Source organism: Arvicola amphibius, chromosome 1 (assembly GCF_903992535.2).
Source record: "Arvicola amphibius chromosome 1, mArvAmp1.2, whole genome shotgun sequence".
NCBI classification, from domain to species: domain Eukaryota; kingdom Metazoa; phylum Chordata; class Mammalia; order Rodentia; family Cricetidae; genus Arvicola; species Arvicola amphibius.
Window position 1 is genome coordinate 86,276,463 of NC_052047.1, and position 22,378 is coordinate 86,298,840.

Sequence of the window (22,378 nt, forward strand, 5' to 3'; positions counted from 1 at the left end):
TGAATAATTTACTAGGGAGACCTGGGTGCCTTGGGGAAGGGAAGGCTTCCCCGTGGCCACTGACAGCTCCGGGTTGGATCCCACAGTTGCTCTCCAACAGGAGGGAGAGCTTTCTCGGTGCTGGACTCCTGAGCGCGTCACGAGGAGCTCCTCTTTGCCCAGGCGATGTGGTGTCTGGCCTTCAGACCTGGTCTTCGAAGGATGGAACATCAGTGGGGACCAGTGGTCGGCTCGTGCTCAGGAGACACTTGTAACTAAGAGGCGACCTCAGAGGAAAGGCAAATGCTTTGTGGCCCCAGCACTGTCTAACCCGAGGGCCTTACACCTTCAGCCCCCTGACCTTTGTGACACTCCTGGGGACAGAGGAGGCCCGTCACCTCAGTGGGGCCTCTTCCTGGGGAAGTCCAGTTCGCTCCACACTGGAGGAGCCGTTAAAGTCAGCCAAGAGCCGCAGGCCATAAATGCAGAATGTGACTTAACCAAAGCAGCTTTTGAGTGGGAAAAGCTGAGTGGAGTTGTCCCAACCTGTCAACTTCAGATTCTTTCCTCCTCTCCATAAATCAAAAAACGGTTGGTGGAAGGGAGGGACAGAAGCGTTTCATTTTCAGATTTTGTAAGAAAATAAAATCAAATCAAAAGAGCCTGTCCCACGCTGGTACCTTACATGCCAGGTTTCAGCCTGAGGCAAATTTTTGTGGCCATGTAATAAGCCTTTTTAAAATGGTGACAGACCCTTGACTCCTTGGCTTGAATTACATTGATAAAAGACGTTTTATTGCGTTAGAGCCGGGGCTGGAGTACAGGACGTTTCTTGCCTGGTCGGTCTCTTTGAAAGAGCGTCAGCCTGCCGTCCATATACCGCACCACCTGACAAGGCTTGAGTACCATGGCAGCAGAGATCTGTGGGCCGGTGACAGAGGGGGCTTTCTACTTGGCAGTTGAAGGTTGAGGCTCTGAGGACAAAGGATTTCAGCCTGAGGGGTTTGTTAAGGGAGAGTGGAGTCTTTGACACTCAGTGGAAAGCTGAGGGATCTTGACACTGGGGTCACCCTCAAGGTTGGGATGGTGTGGAACCAGAAGGTTTCTGGAGAACTTCCTAGACTCACTCCCCAAGCAGCCTCACCAGTTTAAAATGAAAATAATCCTCTGGGATCTATCCCCAGGCCCTCTCAGTGCCTATGGCAGACAGCCTCTTTACCTGGGATGTCAGGTTTCCACACTCTGAGTACCCACACAGATGTTTCTAGGGAGTGGAAAGGGAGTTGATGAATCTTGGTGTGAGGTATTGGGGGTTGTGGGATACCCCTCTCCCTGAATCAACAACCAGTAAACCACAGAAGAGCCGGCAACACCCCACCTCTGAGGTGACTGGCTTGTACAGCGTGCACCTCCATTTTGCTCAGGGCACTCTTTTTAGATTGGTCAGTTGTAGAAATGAGGGATTTGAAATTGGATACAAATCCAGGGAAATAACCAAGAAGACAGACCTATTGTTCCGTCAGAGAAGTTGGGCTGCCCTGTGCCTTGGCTGTGCTAAAGTGCGGAGGGACCGAGAAGACAGTGTCTTGTCCAGGGCGAGGCCTGTTCTGAAAAGACGAGCTGTCATGGAAAGATGCCCCGCCCCGCCTTACAGAAGAACCTCCTAGATTGAGCCTCACCTCAGGCGAGAGGGCGGCCTAGTTCTGATCTTGAGGAAATGTCAGAACCTGACCTGCTAGACCATTTTCTTTTCTTTGTCTTTGGAGCTTTGACTCCTTAAATTAGCTCTGGTAATTTCTGAGCGGTCCTCTGCTAACCACGGGCATAATAGGTTTTAATTCTGGACAATGGCCAGTTCTGATTCTTGGAATTTCTTGGCCAAGAATGTCACAGAGCATTCAACTCAGACTGGGCCTTCTCCTGCTTTCCCTGAAGTGCACAGACCACAGAATCATTGTCCCAGAAAACAAAGCAATTGTCTACAGGGTCTATGACAATGCAGGGCATTTTACTGTGGCCTACCTTGAGGGGTCCTGAGGGGAATAGGGAGGAGCCATTGTCTCCCAGAAGGTAAGCAGGGCTCTGAGGGCCAGGTGTGACTGCCCTCCTCACATGAGGTCACTTCTGAGCCCTTGGAGAGGGTAGAGAGTATAAATCTCACAGGGAGCAGGACATAAACTTTCTGAAAAGCTTTGAAGACTTTGATATTCTGGTCCTGTTTCCAGTGCAAGGTACCTTCCTGATTGTGTGTGTGTGTGTGTGTGTGTGTGTGTGTGTGTATTGGGGGGGGGTTCCATTTCTTTAAACCACCCCCATCCTTTAAAGGGTTTGTTCAGACTGGTCCTGGAGAATAGACTCCACGGCTAACTTGATTGGTGTGTTGCCTGGGCCCCCTCACATATATGATCCAAGTGTGTCTCTCTCTCTGTCATCCTTGGGAAAGAAGGGTCCTCTTGCAAGTTTGTTCTTTTAGGTTATTCTGGCATTTTCCCAAGGCCGATTAAATGACGACACAGCTTCGTTGTGAGTTGACACAGATAAAAAGGCGAGGGGTGGGTGGCCTTTTCAGAGTAACTGGGGAGTTGTGTCTTCTGCTGGCAGTTATAGACAAACCCGTCTTGGCCCTGGCAGGTGTTATCAGAATTAAACGTTTGCTAAACAAATAGCAATTCCCCTGGACCCATCCCACAGCCCACCTAGTTCGTCCTCACCTCAGCTGAAATGGCTGTTCCTCCTTTCCTTGCCGTCTAACTGGGGGGGGGGGGTATTCGAAGGATGGCAGTTTCCTAATCTTTGAATCATTTTGGGGGGTGGGGTAACTAGGACATGTTTGTATGAAGCTAGACCAAGTGGCCACAAGAGCCATGCTCAGGGCTGCTTCTTAGATCCTTCGCCCCTTCTACTCATGGGGTCACTGGCCATGATTTTGCCCAGCTTTCAGAAGGTTCAGCACACGGCCGACATTTCATGAATAGAACGTGAGTGATTTTTTCACGTTCTAGAAAGATTGTTAACTTCTCCAAAGGCCTCACAGCAGGGTTCCTTTAATAGTAAGCTCTCCCACAGATCATTAACTACTTGATGGGGAGGATGTTGAGGGGTGCGGTGCACCCTTAGAAGGTAGAATGTTGGAAGACCTGCCAAGTTTTGGTGAATGCGGGAGAGTGAGGGAGCTTCTGACGTTGTATCAGTTAGCCAGCGCGACTGAGGAAACTCAGTGAAGTTGTATGAGTTAGCCAGCGCGACTGAGGAAACTTCTCAAGTTGTTCCAGTTAGCTAGTGTGATTCAGTTTACAGAACTTTGTTTTATACCAGTTTTCCGGGAACATTCCATGATGACTGAGGACAAGAACTACCTGGGCCTTGCCACCCCTATTTCTAGATGGAACTGCGGAGGGCCGCTTCCCGCCACCCAGATAGCTTTACCCAAAATAATTACATGGAAACTGTATTTATTTAAACACTGTCTGGCCCATTAGTTTTAGCCTCTTATTGGCTAATTCTCATATCTTGTTTAAACCCATATTTAGTAATCTGTGTAGCACCAAGAGGTGCTGTCTTACCAGGAGAGATCTTAACCTTCATCTATCTCGGAGAGGAGAAGCATGGCGTCTGCCTGAGGTGTCTGCCTGACTCTGCTTTCTTTCTCCCACAATTTTGTTCTGTCTACTCTGCCTACCTAATTTTCTGTCCTATTAAAGGGCCAAGACAGTTTATTAACCAATGTAAGTAACACATAGACAGATGACCCTCCTCCATCACCTATTGAAGGTAGCTGGGGAGAGACTCAAGTTTCAAGTCCTGTGTGTGCTTTACTGAGCAGTGGTGCAGGCTCTGGCTTTGCCACTGGCCTTCTGGCATGGACTGCAGGGACCTTTTCCCTTGACATTTAGCCTAGGGGTGTGTGGGAAGCTTCTTCCTGGTTTTCTGACCTTCCATCTCATTGGCCCAGGACACACTTGGGTTTCCTCTCTGCCATGCAGAGGGTGAACTGTTCAAGTCTCTGCCCTGGGAGGTTGAAATCCAGAGTCACTTTCTCTGTCTGAAAAAAAAAAAAAAAGAATTAGCTTGTTATCCAAGCCCACATTGGCCCTGTAGGTCCCTTCAGCCAGCTGCCAGCTTGGTTACAAGAAGTCTTGGACAGGCGTGGGAAGCAGGAGAGAGGAGCCACTCAGTCAGTTGATCCAGCTTTCTCTTTTTAAAGTTGAGAAGACTTAGTGCCAGAAGGAGGATGGGATTTATTCAAAGTGAGAAATGGATGGGATTTATTCAAAGTGAGAAATGGATGGTGGGCTGCAGAGTTAGGGCTGAACTACCAAGGTCCCTGGCTTTGCTCCAGCAAGAAAAGAATCTAGGGACAGGCTGTGGTGGCGAGACTCAGTGCATCGCCTAAAGGAAATTCTCTCTCTCTCTCTCTCTCTCTCTCTCTCTCTCTCTCTCTCTCTCTCTCTCTCTCTCTCTTTCTCCTCTCTCCTCTCTGCTTGTTTTTTTATATTTGAGATAGGATCTTATAGCTTGGATTGGCCAGGAGCTCATTATGTAGCCTAGGCTAGCCTCAAATTCCTGATGCTCCTGCATCAGCCTCCTGGGTGCTAGGCTCACTGGAGGGAACTGTCCCACCAAGCCTTGCAGCACTGTCTTTGATATCTTTAAAATTCATTCTCAGGTTCCTCCCAAACAGCCTGGAAAATGCATCCAATAGGGGCGCACACACAGTCCTAAAAGAAAGGCTCAGAGGCAGACAAAAGTCCCCACTTTGTCTCCTCTACCCATGGCTTTGGAGAGAAGAAAGGGGAAGTTTGGAGGGAGGGTCATACTGATGGAAGAGACAATGTAGTGTAGGGAAATCTCAGCATTTCTCCACAGTTGTTTGCTGAAGACATTTCAACAAACACAAGGCCGCCTTAAGCTGGCAATACATCTGAAATAGATTATTTAAGCCAGGGAGGCAACGTTTCAAAGAAGAACATGGCTGTCAGCACTCGCTTCTAGACCACCCACCGCTTCCTAGGAGAAGGGAACTTGAGGTAGGAAGGGGTGCGGGGGCTTTCTGGGAATCTAGAAGTAGTCCCTTTCTGTCCCTTGTTTAAGAAGAATGGCATTTCAAAAGATGAAACTGAAGACCTGACATTTGGATGACCACTGCTGTCACCTGGATGAAGCACTTTCTCCTGAATGTGACTGCCTGGTGAGCTGCTCTGTGCTGCCTGCCACGAGGCTTGCTTCCACAGAGCACCAACATCCACTCTTGCCTTTGTCTCCAAAGCCTTTCTCTGGGACTTTCCAAGTCTAGCTCATCAGTCAGCCTTATGCCCAAGGCCCCGTTCTCCCCTCCAAAGTGAAGGATGCTTGCACATCTCCATCCAGTGGCTTCTTGGCTCACAGGTTCTTCCAATCTCAGATCCAAAGTACTTTTAACAATTGCATCTATCCTGGGCATGTACAGATTTTTCTTGTCATTGTTTCCAAACAGTAATGTCTTTCCTTAAGCATCTGCAATGTTTTAGAGATGATTTAAGAACATGGAAGGCTGTACATAGTGTATGTAAATATTATGCTATTGTATCTGAAGGATTTGAGCAGCTGCAGATTTGGGAACCCTGCATGTGTGGATACTGACAACGCACCAAGATTTCTCTTCCCGTGGGTTCCCACGGCAGCCCTGTGTCTTTCTCATAACATAGTTTTTATGCCCAGTGCGGGGCATTTGTTCAGCCTGTGTCTTCTGTGCTGGGTGCAGTCTCTACAGGATAGCCTGAACACTGTACTTCCCACAGAAGCTAGGCTGCAGCTTGGGGGCATTAGAGGCATTTGGTGGATATTTGTTGAATGAATGCATGTCAGAATGAATGAAGGGAATGTATCCCGGAGCACACATTTCTGCATAGTGTGGTACGTGGTTAAATAAACAACAGAAAAATTGTTGTAAGACAATTTGTCTTTTTATTCAGCTGCCCTCATAGTCCCCTCAAAAAGCCCCACCATTCTAAGGCAAAAGCTTAAAGTGTAATAAAAATTTATCTAATTCACGATCAAGTGAAAATACTTTGGGCCCAGAGCCAAAGAATATTATTGGAATGAACTTTTTTCAACACCCTAAATTTAACCAGCTGGAATTCTTTTTTTAAGTACCATCCTATTCAACCTTTTGAAATGAAAGATTTGCCTTTTAGTGGGAAATCTGCATTTCAACACAGAGATGGAACACAATGTTTCTCCGCTTAGTTATTCTTCGGAAAAGCAAGTTCTTTTTTCTTTTCCTTATTTTTTGAATTATATGCTTTGCTTATGTTAAAGACACAGATTGCAGAAAATTTTGTTTAGGCTTGACAGATTGGTGGCTTGCATTTTTATAGATAAGGGGGCATAAAAGATGTCATCTCTTCCTTTTTCCTCATTGAGAGGAGGCCTAACATGAGAACTTTTTGAAGGTGACATTAGCAACCTGTTTGGATAATCACAGGTCTGAGAGAGTAGAAATTGGCCAAGAAATAAAAAAAAGAGAGTATTTAAATGAGCTATGCAATTAAGTCACTGGTGTGGTATCAAATAATATAAAAACCAACTGAGTATCAAAGAAGAAAATTCTAGAGTGTGTTGTCTAGGATTCTCACTGGCTTCTGCTTTTGCAGAATATATTTCAAGAGAATCACAGGATACATCATGGTCTGGGTGTGATTATATAAACCTTTAATCCTAGCACTCAGGAGGCAGAGGCAGGCCAACTTCTATTATTTCAAGGGCAGCCTGGTATACATTGAAAGTTCTAGGTCAGCTAGGGCTACCTAGTGAGACCCTGTCTCAAAAACAAAAACAAAAAATATAAACAAACAAAACAGAGATCATCTTGACTTAGTGAAACCTTAGCTAATGGGGGAAGATAACTGCAGGGAAAAAAAATGCTTATTTCTAGAGTAAAGGCAGTACGTCTTGACAGTATCAGAAGGTTAATTAGGAATTCTGTATGCAGTGATAAAATTGGCCTGCGTTCAATCCAGAGCAACGCAACTCAGGCCACAGGCTTGATTAGTGCTTGTTCTAGAATGCGCTGGTAAGTCAGGCTCTCAGAGAGGGGCTGGTACCCAGTGTAAAGCTGAGTCAAGAGCTAGAAGTAAGGGACCACAGAGGATGTTCAAGGACTGTCTTTGCTTTTCAGTTAGACAACGGAGCTTCTAGGCCAGACTGCCTTCTAGGAGAAGGAAAGACGAAGGATTGTAGAGCCGAAGGGACTGAATTCTTTGTTTTGGCTGGTTGTCTCCCAGAGTGATTTCTCATCTGTTCTCTTATGGGCAATGCAAGGAGAAGAGGGCAGAGCCTCCTAAGCTTCTCCTATGGGTACACAGTCAGCTAGATGTGCATGGTTAAGAGGAAAATACACAAATACATTTTAGAAAACAGCACGCATCTTTGTATTCTGTGGAGAGGGTTGGGATCTCTGTTTTGATATTATTTGGAGGGGGCTCACTGGGGGTTATACCCTGAGGCTCATACACACAGGCCAGGAGAGTGCTCTACCACTGAGCCATCTTCTCCGCCTTTGATTCCCGAAAGAAGCTGGGTTCCTGACACACTGATGGGGTGTGTTGGAAGTGACGTTCAGAGCCTCTCAGTGTCCGTGCTTCATAGCTCAGTGATGAGCGGACAGCCATGTGGCTGACTGTATTTCATGCCTGGCTGTAACGCAGCTGTTAGCTGCAGAAGTAAACAACATACGAGTGGTCGAGCAATCTTTGAGATATTCTTGAGGAAACCCAATACCCGATTGAGCAGATCCCAGTGAGGAGCACCTTGTCAAAAGTGAGTGTGCAGTGAATGAAGAAATGTAAGAGACCAGAGCCCAGCATTACATCAGAATCATTCCCAACCTGTTGCTCTTCAGTGAGACCTAGAAGTGAAGTCATTATCTTTTTATTCAGTCGCAAGGAAATGTCGAAGCTTTACGATGTATAAACCATCTCTGAGACCCCACCCCCACCCCCCACCTAGAACAGGTTTAAAGGGACCTTTCCCAAGGAGCAGGAGGTATTTGGTTTCAGAAAAAGGAAATAATATGCCACCCTAGGGAGCCTGGGAAAGAAAGAGCATGTGCCCTTCTTCGCGTCCATGCAGCAGGCCAGCACTGCACACGCCAGCACTGCACAGGTTACCACTGCACACACCAGCACTGCACACACCAGCACTGCACAGGCCACCACTGCACACGCCACCACTGCACAGGCCACCACTGCACACACCAGCACTGCACAGGCCACCACTGCACAGGTCACCACTGCACACACCAGCACTGCACAGGCCAGCACTGCACAGGCCAGCACTGCACAGGCCACCACTGCACAGGTCACCACTGCACAGGTCACCACTGCACAGGCCAACACTGCACAGGTCACCACTGCACAGGCCAGCACTGCACAGGCCACCACTGCACAGGTCACCACTGCACAGGCCACCACTGCACAGGCCACCACTGCAGTTTTCTGGAAACAGCGAGAACTCAGCTCGTCTGACTTCAGATGGTTGTCTCACGTGGACTTCCTACTTGATGAGGAGCCTGGACCACCTAGGTCAGTGATGAGTAGATGAAGGGTGGACTAGAACCTTGAATTGTATGGAGGCATCTTTAGGAATTTCCCTGATTTTGACTCTTTTAATCCTAAAAGAGGAGGGTTGTGGAAGGGATAACAATCTCATGGTCCATGGGGCCCTGCCAAGGACCAGCAAAGCTTCCGATTTCCTTGCTTCTCCTCCTACTATTAAGTTAACTTGTGTTAGACTTGACTTTAAGCTATTGTTTCCTGAAGGGCCTACTTAATGGAGACATCCCTCCACCCCATGGAATTTCTGATCTGGTAACTCTAAGGTTGACCCCAAGAATCTGCGATTCCAACAAGCTCCAGATGAAGCTGGTGCTGGCTCTGGGTCCGCGCTTAGGAGTACTCACAAAGAAATAAAGTAGTCATAACTGTAGACGTCACTTCCAGCCAGCTAAGGGGCCCTCTTCCTCCTGGGGAGAGAAGAGGGTAGAAAGAGGGGTCCCTGGCCTGCATGGCTCTCTTCCTCTCTGCTCCGGTTGATGTTCGGAAGCATTAATTGTGATACTTTAGTTTGCCTAAGCTGTGATGAAATAATTGAAGGCATCATAGCAAGAAGTTAAACCCTAGGGAGGCTATTAACAATTTAACATTTCCAGTTCATGTATGAATGTCGATTCTCCTTGCTAAGGAGAACATTAAAGGGTGGTTTTAGTGGAAGAAGCGGCAGGAATCAGTGGAGTTCATAATCAGCCCAGCTTGACCCTCTTCCTGGAGAGGACATCCAGGCTGCCCCCACCCCCTCGTCTCTGTCATCATGACAGTGTGCTGTTTTCTAAAATAAATTACGGGCTGGGGCAACACTGTTTCTCCTTAGCTGGTCTGTCCACAGAGGAAGCAGAGAGTCTGGTAGTGGGCTGAGGTCCCCTGACCCTTGCAACAGAGTGGGTACTGTGGTCCAGTTCAGGACACCAGGTGAGTGAGTGCCCATGGACTTTCTGAAAGCCTTGCCATATAGCAAGGCTGACCCGCTCCAGTAGACGTTGGTGAGTCTGCGCAGTGAGTTAGTAGAATGAGAATTTTTTGAAAATTAGGTGTGTGTATAAAATTATTATTATTATTATTATTATTATTATTATTATTATTATTATTAATTTTATGGTATGGGGTGGTACACATGTGCTGTGGCACATCTGTGGAGACTTCAGGACACTTATAGGACTCAGGTTGTCAGGGTTGGTAGCAAGTGCATTGACTCACTGAGCCATCTTGCTGGCTGGAGACAACCTCCTTTAGTGAGACCTTCCTAGCCAGTGAAGACCACAGCAGAGCTAGCGGTCTGCCAACTAACTCAGATCTTTACTTTGTTACTAATTATCCACATAGCCACTGTCAAGTCCTTTTATTTCAGGACTCCAAACAAACTGTGAAGATGGATACTCTGATACTTTGGTCACTTTGGTCACAGAGACCTCACTTTGCCACGTAGTCCCTTCTGCTCTGAGCTTAACTACCCCTTCACCCCACCTCCACACCCGCCAGCAGGTCAGCCTTCATCTGGCAATGCAGGTGAATGGTTCAGCTGAAATTTGATTGACAGCTCTCTCTTTCCTTGCTGGGGTACACTAGGGCCTCTTCCCAAAGTTGCAGGGAATTCGAAGTCATACTCCCTGTGCAGGGTTTCAAGGACCTTGTTGCTTTTGTGCTGGGGGGGGGGGGGTCAGAAATACCTCAGTTTGTGTGGTTTTCTGAGGAAAGAATTTCACGCTCTGCAACAGAAAAGCTAGCTGAGACAGGAACAGGTGCGAGAGGGGCTTCTCAGATTTCTCCTTGAAAACTTCAAGAACTAAGCCGAGTTGATTTTTCCCCCCCACTTCCAGTTTAGCACCACCAACAAAAGGTACGCATATTTGTTTCTGGAGCCCAGTCTCCCTCAATTGCCAGTTCCTTTCTGTTTTTTTATTTTGTGGCTTTGATCCAAGAGGAGAAGGTGTCATCATCAGCCTTCCTAACGTGAAACTCTTTAATACAGTTCCTCATGTTGTGGTGATCCCCAACCACAAAATTATTTTTGTTGCTCCTTCATAACTATAATTTTGCTACTGTTATGAATCGTAATGTAGATATCTGATATGCAGGATATCTGATATGAGACCCCTGTGCAAGGCTCATTTGACCCACAGGTTGAGAACCACTAGTCTAAGGCTTGGTAAGCCTCCACGCCTGCCCAATAAGAATAGATTTCTACTGTACGCCATTGTTACGCATCAGGTTCCTCATAACAGGGAACTTGGTCCTAAGTGTCCCTGACTGTAAATTGATCACAGAATTCTTACGTTACACTGGTAACTCCTTTTCACCAAAGTTTTCATATGACTTTCAGGAAGTACAGATACGAAATACATATACAACCAAACATTTGCTTGAAATAAATTATAGGGAAATTTATTTTTAATCATTTATTTGGTATGCATATAGTCTTAACACTTATTAAAGACTAAGGCAAATTTGTGTACTAATGAGATGGATGAGTGTATTTATTTTTACATAAATAATTAAATCTTGGCTTAATGTTTGATACTGCAGGATGGAGAGCATCCTCAGTGTTTCTCAGAGTTCATTGATATTTTGATTGTATAATCGCTAATGTTGAGAACCCACTTCTCATAAATATGTAGTTCAGAGTGGTGGAGTGTGTAGGCCCAGTTCAGAGATTGTTGGGAATTCTGTCCTAATTCCAAGCCAAAATTAGTTTGATTTTTCCACCTTCTGAAATTCATAAGTTAGCAACTCAAACAATGTTGAAAATCAAGCATTCTAGTTGGGCGGCGGTGGTGCATGCCTTTAATCCCAGCACTCAGGAGGCAGAGGCAGGCGGATCTCTGTGAGTTTGAGGCCAGCCTGGTCTACAGAGTGTATTCTAGGACTCGCTCCATACATAGCTACTGAGAAATCCTGCGTTGAAAAACCAAATTAAAAAATGAATGAATGAATAAGACGTACTATCTATCACAATTTAATCCAAAAATAGATTAATTTGATGCTTGCATGCTTAAGAATAGCAGTCGGGAAGTATTAGGTCTCTGTAAGAGATGGTCAACTCTGTGTAATAAAAACACAGCAGCTCATAATGTACCATGATCCAGAGTCTGCACCCAGGTGTTTCAGGCCAGCTGTTGCTTGGCCTGAGTGGCCGGAACAGTGTGGTGTGCACGTTGCTATGACAGGCCACATGTGGGAACCCTGGTCAGAAACTCGCTTCAGTTCTGAATTAATTTAGTTATGTGACCCCCATGTGAGGTTGTGACCCACTGTGTATGGCAACTGTCCTGGAATACACTGGCAGTGATTTTAGATGCTGGTACTATTAACCATGCCCTATTCGCTCAACACCCAGCTCAGTTTTCCTGAACTTCATGAACACATGAGCTTCATCTGTCTCCCACGCCACCTCTAGGTCATCAGAAGGGTAGTTAGCTGGGGTGTGTTTGGAAAAGCTGGGCATTGAGGCCAGAATCCCGATCGTCCCAAGGTTTGCACAAACCCCGTTTCCTTTCCTACAAACACTCACAGCTAAAAGGGCTTCTGCAGCTCCTGATTTCCATGCTGTGATGAGCATCCGCCTAGTGTCGGCCAGTGTGTGCTGGAATGGGGAACTCGGGCCTTAGTTTCTGGGTGCTGCCCTTGGGGTTTTTGATGTTTGTTTGTTTGTCTTGTCACTTAGTAGCATTATCCTTTGCCCTAAAGGGATGTGGGGTAGTGGGAGGACTTGGCCAAAGTTACTTAAATGCTAAGGGTCTAACCTTCATTCTCCATTGCTTTGTACTGTGAGAAGGCAAGCCTTCCTGGGGTGCCATTTGACAGGATGCTAGAGTGTGGCCCACGGAGCACTGAAATACCTGCAGGTCGAGGAAGCTAAACAGTGCTCTTCCCTGAAAGAAGGAGTGGTGCACAGACCCGCTCTGTTAGCCTGCTGTGGCGTGGGTTTGTCTATAGTCGTTGACTTCGTGTCAAACAGCCTTGCAGATAAACCCCATTTCTCTGGCCTACCCGCTTACTGCCAGTTTCTCCTTGCGATCTCCCTTGTAATAATCAAATAACAACAACAAATAAGGAACAGGACCTTAGGACTAGCCCCTGCTTCAGACTTCAGACCAACCTCTTTCTTGTTGTCCAAAAAACAGACCAAAATGAAAGACAAAACAAAACCTGTGGGGGACAGCTCTCTGCTGCTGTTTGTTGCGGACCCAGGGCCTGGGAACTATCTGCAAGGCTTTTGTAATGATGTTAATCTATTTTAATGGGAGTGAAATGTGATATCCCGTGGTTTACGATGCACGTTGTTTATGGCTGCAGTGCCTGATTCTGGGTTTCTTTCACAGATAAACTTCTGCACTGGAGGGGCCTGTCCTCCCCTCGATCTGCACACGGAGCTCTAATCCCCACGCCTGGGATGAGTGCAGAATATGCCCCGCAGGGTATTTGTAAGTTCAACGTTATCTCTTCTACAAATATACATGTGTGTAGAGATGAGAGTTTCTGAAAATGGTCCTTACTTTTCAGTACTGGAGGGAGTCTCCCCCAACATAGACAGGTACCCCATATGTGCTATTTCATTACTCCCTTGGCACCAGCTCTGCTACTGTTCATAGTCCTGAGAGTGGCTTTTCCTCCCCTCGCATTGCTTTTTCTCAAGGGAGACCCTGAGCTGACTGCAGCTCGTCCCTGGGGTCTTCTCCCCTGGTCTTGCCTGTCTCCGTAGCTGGTAGCTGGCACATTCCTGTGTCCACAGCCCATCTTATTGCTGGACATTCACTCCTATGGCCCTGTAGAGGCTTGGAATTGTTTGGCATGCATCATTAGCAGAGGCCAGGACCACAGGCAGCTTACAGTTACTCCCGAGATAGTCTAATGCACATTACTTATGCATTCACATGTATATGTGAACATGGTATATTTATAGATACATGTGGTTATTATATATGTATATATATGCATACAGATACACAACAATATACTTCTGTTTTTCCTCCTTATTTTAGAGAAAATATGCCCAGAAATGCAGGTGAAATATAGTGAGCCCACTGCCTCCTCCCACACTCTTGCTTCCACCACCGTAACTTCTGTAGTGGGGACCTCTTTACGAAAGTCAGATTTATTCATTTATAATCTATGAATATATTCATATATCATCCTGAAAGATGTTTTAGTAAGCAGTTCAGTTTTCTTCTCTGGTTAGAAGTATGTGGTTATGAATCACACATGGCCAAAATATTTGAAGGGAGAATTGATTCTACCCCAAACACACACACACACAAAAGCAGGTTCAAGATAAGGGAGAAATAGCATCTAATGTTTATTTTCAAGACAACAACGATAACAACAACAACAACAACAAAACACTGTGGCTGTGAGAAGAAGAAAAGAACAGGAAAGAGCTATCAGTGAGGCTTCCTTTCCTGAGAGGGTCACCAGCTTTACCCATCTGTGAACGGTGCCTTAGTGCAGGCCGTGCGCCTCCACAGCAGATTCAAAGCCTCTTGTTTATTTTCTTATTCACTCCTAGGTAATCCCAGGTAACAGGGAACTGTTGTAGGATTCCACAAGCCCTTGAGTCCTGAGGGCTGGGGGTGGGGGTAAAAGCACCCTCCCCCTCCCAAGCTGGGCCCCAATCTAGGTTAGGTCACTGCAGAGAGTTTAGGGGGTGACTTCACAGATTTGAGTCCCTGCCTGCCATCAGGGGTGCGAGGGGCCTGCACTTGGCTGTGGGAACACAGTCACCCTGGGAAGGGAGACTGAGTGGGGCAGTGGAGGGTGGAGTGGCGGGGTCAAAGCCGGACATGGAAGTCCTTCCTTCCCTCGTCCCGCCACTCACAGTGCACATGTGACGGCACAGGAGCAATCAGACAACGGTATGTGGGCTCCCGAAAACTCTAGGACAAGCTAGTGTTCATCCTCTTCAACTGCATGGACCGTCCTTGGCTTTCAGAGATCCGTGGCCTCCCTGGCTGTGAAATCATTAACAAAGGCTTAGAATTCCCCATTTGCCTCTGTTGCCAAAGTCTGGGTTAAAGTTGCCATGGACCTTCCTTTCCAAGCTGTGCTGGGAGTGCAATGTGGTTAGTTACACACACACACACACACACACACACACACACACACACACACTTAATCACACCCGGCAGTAAGGAAAACCTGTATACTGGACCCAATAGATTACACCTGGCTGTGTATGCATTTGCTATTTTAGACTCAACCATTCTTTAAAGGTCCCATTTTTAATGCTCATTTTTAAATGAAGGAATCCCAAGGCCCAGGGAAATTTTATTTGTTGGGCGCCAAGTCACAAGCTGGGAAATGACATCCAAGGTCCTATCACAGCCCTCCTTGCTGTTTCCAATTGTAAGGCCGCAGTCACATGACTTTTCACTTCAGTGATACATTTAGAAATGGAGACCGTTCTCATAAAATGAAATAAAATAAAAGTCAGTAAGTAGATAGGCTAACAGCTGGGTTTAACCCTTTCAGTGCCTTGGGTTCTTGTACCGGTGAGGGGCAGGGCTCAGTTTATTGCTTTAAATCAAAACAATCCTGGTAAATGCCCAATGAGGCTCTCAGAGTGAGAAGTTGATTTTCATCAGAGTAAATGAAGAATATTATTATATTTTACACATCAATAAATCAATGTAGCCCTAATTTTGCCATGCAGGAAATCAATTCTGGTCTTTCTAAACCATCAAAGATGTTATGAACAAAGTAATTTCACAAATTACGGCGAGTAACATTTATTGATGACTGCAGTTTAGGAATTTAGAATCTGTGAGCACTGTAATATAATGTGGTGTGCCAGCATGAGCCGAGCGAAACACAGATTATATGGTGAAATTGTAATGCATCGTTTGCTATTAGTGGACTGGTAATAATTACCAGTTTCAGAGCGGCTCTTTCTATGTAATCTTTAGTCTCGATCGCAACACCCTTCTCATTGACATTATGATTACACTAGCTGCCCCTCATGATCTAGAATATCTAGTTGATGGGAATATAGAGTGCAATAGTGAAAAACTGTATGTTGTGTGCTTGTTATAAGATCAAAGCCGCTTTCTCTAACCTGAGGTATGAGAGGGGAAGGCCCACGCCATAGCGTTAACGCTCTGTAACATAATCACATAGCTGCCTCGGAAAAACATTTTTTTTTTTTTAAGGAAGCGAAATAAAACGGACCTTCCTTAAGCCTCTCGGAAACTCGTGGATGAGACGCTGGGTGTGGCTTAGCATGCACAGAATTTGGCTTTGATGGGGGCCATCACAGCACATTTGAAACCATCCTTGCTAATTATGGGTCCACCCCCAGGCTTTAAGAGATTATGGGGGGGTCAAATATGATTTTAAGGCATCTGGAGTGATGAAAGTGTTAAGGATTTGCTTCAGCCAACCAAGCTCCTTAGTTACCCAATTCTGATTACCAGGCTAAATATATGATAAGGACCCAGAGTCCCGGGGAGGCAAAGGAGAACGCCATGGAGGGTTACAGTGCTTGGAACCAGATTTTTTCCCCCTGCTTATTTAGGACCCAAGTCATTGTTCAATAACAGCAAAAAAAAATTATGAAAATACTCTCAATGAAGCTTTTTATTTCCCTTTGAAGAAAAGAGGCAAACAAAAATAGGCAGATAATGTGATTCTAATGTCAGCATTTTCTTTCAAAATCTCTCTGCCTTTCTTCCTCCTTCTACATTAGACAAATGTTTGAAACCTAATTTTGGTATCTCCCCATCTAATCTTGTTAAAGAGATTTCCCTAGGAGTGGGCTATATTGAGTGAGATTATAAATGCATTGTAAAGTAAATTGCAAGGGCAGGGCAGGAGTCCATTATTTAGACAAGTGCTTGAGCGAGGCTGGCTTGTTTTGGAATATGAGTGTTTGGGGCTCCTCAGAAGACCTTGGCAGCTTTTCTTTCTGACTTGCTAAATGGAGGAATCATATAATTGATGAATTCCTCATGCCCACTCCTTAGCTCCCTGGTGAGTCTTGCCCCATTGAAAAAGTTACTTACAAATGTTAGCCATGGGTTTAAGGGCCCCTTCTCATTTAGGGAGAAAGTGTATTTCTCAGTTATATTTTAAGCACAGTCTTTTTTATTTTTATTTTTTAATCCCTGGGCCATCAACTATTCTCACCCCTGTCCCTAGGCCGCTGTCTCTTCTGGATTTTTTTTTTTTTAAGGTTGCAATGGCCTGGTTAACTCTTGATTATCTCTGTTCATATACTCCATTTATGTGTGCACACATATAAGCATATACGGGAATATATATTTAAGTTGAACTATCAGGGAAATTTGAATGATTTTTGTGAAGTAAAGCTGGCCCCCTCTTTGCCAAAGTGGCGTTTACCCACTCTGGGGTTCTTTTCAGTAAGAGAGAAATAACGTGACTTGAGCAGGCCCCTCTCCAGACAGCTTGGCTCCTGGCCAAAGAGTTGACTAGCTGAACTGTATCTTTCTGTTTCTTTCTCAACCGGAGCTGAGTCTCAGCCGAGGGCTCAGGATGTTGTATAATTTGGTTCACGTTGTTAGCCTCTCAAAATAATGAGGAGGAGGCCAGGGTGGCATTGCTCAGCCTGCTGCCTGTCACCGTGCTGGCTGCCTTCAGTGCTCCTACCACCAGTATGCTGGGGCTGCCCAAGTTGGCACCAGCCACTCCTAACTTCTCTGCACCCTCTTTTGTGGCGCTACGGCAACCTCCTAAGGATTCAACACAGCTTTTCATTTAATTCGGAATTAAAGTTTTCTTTTGAGATTTTAATCACGACATTCCCTTGAGGTTAAACATGGGTGTCCTTAGAGGATGGTGTGGAACTTACACACCGGCTGGGATTAGAGAAGGTTGCTACTCTCTCTTCTTCCAAAGTCTTTTTGGGGTCTCTTGTCATTTTAACAATACTAAGAATTCATGTGTTTCCTCCTAAGCAGTGTAGGACCAGAGAATCGTGTTCATTTGACCTTGTCTTTTTGTTATCTCTATGCAGCGATGGCCTAGGGAGAAAGTTAGGTTCACCTATAGCCCACAGGAGTAGGACCACGGGAGTTAGGAAGCAAAAGTGCCCTGAGTGAAGTCTAGTGGGCTCTGGCCTTGGCCTTGCCCCACTGCCCTATTCAATCAATGAGACAGCAGCACAGGCGTGAAATGACTTGCGCACACCACAGCAAATGGGGTGAGGATGTTGAGAAGACATTTGCTGGGGACCCTGAGATATAGGTGCTCCTGTATCAGATCCTGAAATGGGCGGGGCTTTATGCAATAGGGCTTGTATACGGAATTCTTAGAACAGAGTTAAATATTGTGAAGATCAATTTGACAAAGATTTGTTGGGCACCAGATGTGGAGGACTCGTGAAGGGCTGGGTGGGTCGAAGGCGAGGCTTGAGGGGTGGGGCCAGGAGAGGCTGAATGTTGGGACGTGAATAAATAAGCAATTGCTGATGTCTGCCTCAGTGATTCAACATTGATGTTGGTGTTGTATTATTTTGCAGGTAAAGATGAGCCCAGCAGCTACACATGTACAACTTGCAAACAGCCATTCACCAGTGCATGGTTTCTCTTGCAACACGCACAGAACACTCATGGATTAAGGATCTACTTAGAAAGCGAACATGGAAGTCCCCTGACCCCGCGGGTTGGTATCCCTTCGGGACTAGGTGCAGAATGTCCTTCCCAGCCACCTCTCCATGGGATTCATATTGCAGACAATAACCCCTTTAACCTGCTAAGAATACCAGGATCAGTATCGAGAGAGGCTTCCGGCCTGGCAGAAGGGCGCTTTCCACCCACTCCCCCCCTGTTTAGCCCACCACCGAGACATCACTTGGACCCCCACCGCATAGAGCGCCTGGGGGCGGAAGAGATGGCCCTGGCCACCCATCACCCGAGTGCCTTTGACAGGGTGCTGCGGTTGAATCCAATGGCTATGGAGCCTCCCGCCATGGATTTCTCTAGGAGACTTAGAGAGCTGGCAGGGAACACGTCTAGCCCGCCGCTGTCCCCAGGCCGGCCCAGCCCTATGCAAAGGTTACTGCAACCATTCCAGCCAGGTAGCAAGCCTCCCTTCCTGGCGACGCCCCCCCCTCCCTCCTCTGCAATCCGCCCCTCCTCCCTCCCAGCCCCCGGTCAAGTCCAAGTCATGCGAGTTCTGCGGCAAGACGTTCAAATTTCAGAGCAACCTGGTGGTGCACCGGCGCAGCCACACTGGTGAGAAGCCCTACAAGTGCAACCTGTGCGACCACGCGTGCACACAGGCCAGCAAGCTCAAGCGCCACATGAAGACACACATGCACAAGTCGTCCCCCATGACGGTCAAGTCCGACGACGGCCTTTCCACCGCCAGCTCCCCGGAACCTGGCACCAGCGACCTGGTGGGCAGCGCCAGCAGTGCGCTCAAGTCAGTGGTGGCCAAGTTCAAGAGTGAGAACGACCCCAACCTGATCCCAGAGAACGGGGATGAGGAGGAAGAGGAGGACGATGAGGAAGAAGAGGAAGAGGAGGAAGAGGAGGAGGAGGAGCTGACGGAGAGCGAGAGGGTGGACTACGGCTTCGGGCTGAGCCTGGAGGCTGCGCGCCACCATGAGAACAGCTCTCGGGGTGCGGTGGTGGGCGTGGGCGACGAGGGTCGCGCCCTGCCCGACGTCATGCAGGGCATGGTGCTCAGCTCCATGCAGCACTTCAGCGAGGCCTTCCACCAGGTCCTGGGCGAGAAGCATAAGCGTGGCCACCTGGCCGAGGCCGAGGGCCACAGGGACACTTGCGATGAAGACTCGGTGGCCGGCGAGTCGGACCGCATAGACGATGGCACTGTTAACGGCCGCGGCTGCTCCCCCGGCGAATCAGCTTCAGGGGGTCTGTCCAAAAAGCTGCTGCTGGGTAGCCCCAGCTCGCTGAGCCCCTTCTCCAAGCGCATCAAGCTGGAGAAGGAGTTTGACCTGCCCCCAGCCGCGATGCCCAACACTGAGAACGTGTACTCGCAGTGGCTCGCTGGCTATGCGGCCTCCAGGCAGCTCAAAGATCCCTTCCTTAGCTTCGGAGACTCCAGACAATCGCCTTTCGCCTCCTCGTCAGAGCACTCCTCGGAGAACGGGAGCTTGCGCTTCTCCACACCGCCCGGGGAGCTGGACGGAGGGATCTCGGGGCGCAGCGGCACGGGAAGTGGAGGGAGCACGCCCCATATTAGTGGTCCGGGCCCGGGCAGGCCCAGCTCAAAAGAGGGCAGACGCAGCGACACTTGTGAGTACTGTGGGAAAGTCTTCAAGAACTGTAGCAATCTCACTGTCCACAGGAGAAGCCACACGGGCGAAAGGCCTTATAAATGCGAGCTGTGCAACTATGCCTGCGCCCAGAGTAGCAAGCTCACCAGGCACATGAAAACGCATGGCCAGGTGGGGAAGGACGTTTACAAGTGTGAAATTTGTAAGATGCCTTTTAGCGTGTACAGTACCCTGGAGAAACACATGAAAAAATGGCACAGTGATCGAGTGTTGACTAATGATATAAAAACTGAATAGAGGTATATTAATACCCCCCCTCACTCCCACCTGATGCCCCCCCTTTCCACCTCTTCCCATTGTCCTCCAGCCCTACTCCCTGTAGGATTTTTTTCTAGTCCCATGTGATCAAACAAACAGACAAACAAACAACAGAAGTAATGGAAGCTGAGAATATGAATGAGAGTGCTTGTCACCAGCACACCTGTTTTTGTTTTTTGTTTTGGTTTTTTTTTCCTTTTCTTTTTCTTTTTTTCTTTCTTCTTTTGTTGTTTTAAATTTCTTTATGTTCTCACCGTTTGAATGCATGATCTGTTTGGGGCAATACTATTGCATTTTACGCAAACTTTGAGCCTTTCTCTTGTGCAATAATTTACATGTTGTGTATTTTTTTTTTAAACTTAGACAGCATGTATGGTATGTTATGGCTATTTTAAATTGTCCCTAATTCATTATGAGCAAACACGTTGCTGTTTCCAGTTCCGTTCTGAGAGAGTGAGAGGGGAAAAAGAAACAAACCATGCTGCATAATTCTGTAATACATATCATGTACAGCTTTATTTTATAACGGAGGGAAAACAGTGTTTGGGTTCACAAACCCTCTACAGACAGAACAGAGAGCACTAGGGAAAAAAAGGATGTGCTAAATGTCTGTCTCTAAAGGGTTACATGTATTAATTGGAGAGGGAAAAAAAGGCCTTGAATTGACAAATTAACAGAAAAACAACAAGTTTTATTCTATCATTTGGTTTTAAAATATGAGTGCCTTGGATCTATTAAAACCATGTTGATGGTTCTTTCTGCTTGTTATAAACTTGTAGCTTAATTCAGCATTGGGTGAGGCAATGAACTTTAGGACCTAGCTTCTAGTTCTCTGTTGTATTCTTTGCAACAATGGCTACCTAAAATGTGACCCACTATGTCCCAGTTAATCATCATTTTTTCCCTCGACTTTAACTTTGTGAACAGAACTGATTATACCAGTATAAAAGCTACTTTGCTCCCGGTGAGAGCTTAAAAGAAATGGGCTGTTTTGCCTAAAGTTTTATTTTATTCTTTCTAAATGATGATGAAATTGAATGTGAAGTGTGCAAAGGCCCTGGAAGGTGGTGGAATAACATTAGTGAGGAGTGGTCTAAAGTAAATGCATTTAATGACATTCTGGCACCAAAAGAAATAGATCCAGACCCACATGGTTGTCAAGTGGACAATCGAACAATACACTTAAGATCCTTTAGACTGTATTCAAAAGAAGAGGGAGCCGCAGTGCGACAGAGGGGAACACACAACACGTGATTCCTCAGCACAGTGTGGCACTGCTCGCCATGTTAAACTAGAAGAGGTATATAAGCTAATAGTGACACAATGATGATTAACTATGAATTGTTAAGATGTACGTTTAATGTGACATTCTTCAAAAGGAAGAGAGTTTTAAGAGCAGCAGCATCTATGTCTGTGCTCCCTAAAAGTTGTCCTGCGTCCTTTTCCATACACTGTGTGCTATTTGTGTTAACACGGAAGACGAGCCGTTGCTTTCATTTTATTTGATTCCTTTTTCTTTTTTTCTATTTCTTTCCTTTTTTTTTCCTTTTCTTCTTCTTTTTTTTAAAATTAAGCTAGCATCTGCCCCAGTTGGTGTTCCAATAGCACTTGACTCTGCCTATGATGCCTGTATCTTTTTCTCTAATCAGAGATACAGAGGTTGAGTATAAAATAAACCTGCTCAGATAGGACAATTAAGTGCACTGTACAGTTTTCCCAGTTTACAGGTCTTTATTAAGGGAAAAGTTGCAAGAATGCTGAAAAAAAAATTGAACACAATCTCATTGATGAGCATTTAAAAAATTTTTAAAAACTAAAAAAAAAAAAACACAAAAAAGCAAAAATCAAAAAAAAAAAAAAAACAAACAAAAAACTTTGCCAGCCATTTACTTGACTAATGAGCTTACTTACTTGGACGCAACATTGCAAGCGCTGTGGATGGACAAAGAACACACTTAACGTAGAGATGAATGATGCTTTCGCTTCTACAGTGCAAGGATTTTTTTTGTACAAAACTTTTTTAAGTATAAATGTTAAGAAAAAATTTTTAAAAAGACACTTCATTATACTTAGGGGGGAAGAGCATTATAGGGTTCCATTGTCTTGGTGGTGTTGCAAGACCTGTTATCCATTTAAAAACGGTAGTGGAAATTCTCTGCCTTGGATCACACACCGCTCTTCAGGTTGTATAAAAACATACATGGGGAAAGGTTTAAGATTCTATAGTACTTAAATATAGGAAAATGCACACTCATGTTGATTCCTATGCTAAAACACATTTATGGTCTTTTTTCTG

The 22,378-nt window shown here is 46.1% G+C and overlaps 1 protein-coding gene across 1 annotated transcript in view; it reads left to right on the top strand.

The window, feature by feature from the left end:
* Bcl11a (BAF chromatin remodeling complex subunit BCL11A) overlaps nt 1-22,378 on the top strand; it is a 94,931-nt gene that overhangs the window by 67,103 nt on the left and 5,450 nt on the right. Inside the window, 3 exon segments of the mRNA XM_038346436.1 lie at nt 12,890-12,991; nt 18,040-18,623; nt 18,625-19,783. Of these exon segments, the coding sequence (XP_038202364.1) occupies nt 12,890-12,991; nt 18,040-18,623; nt 18,625-19,783 (1,845 nt within the window).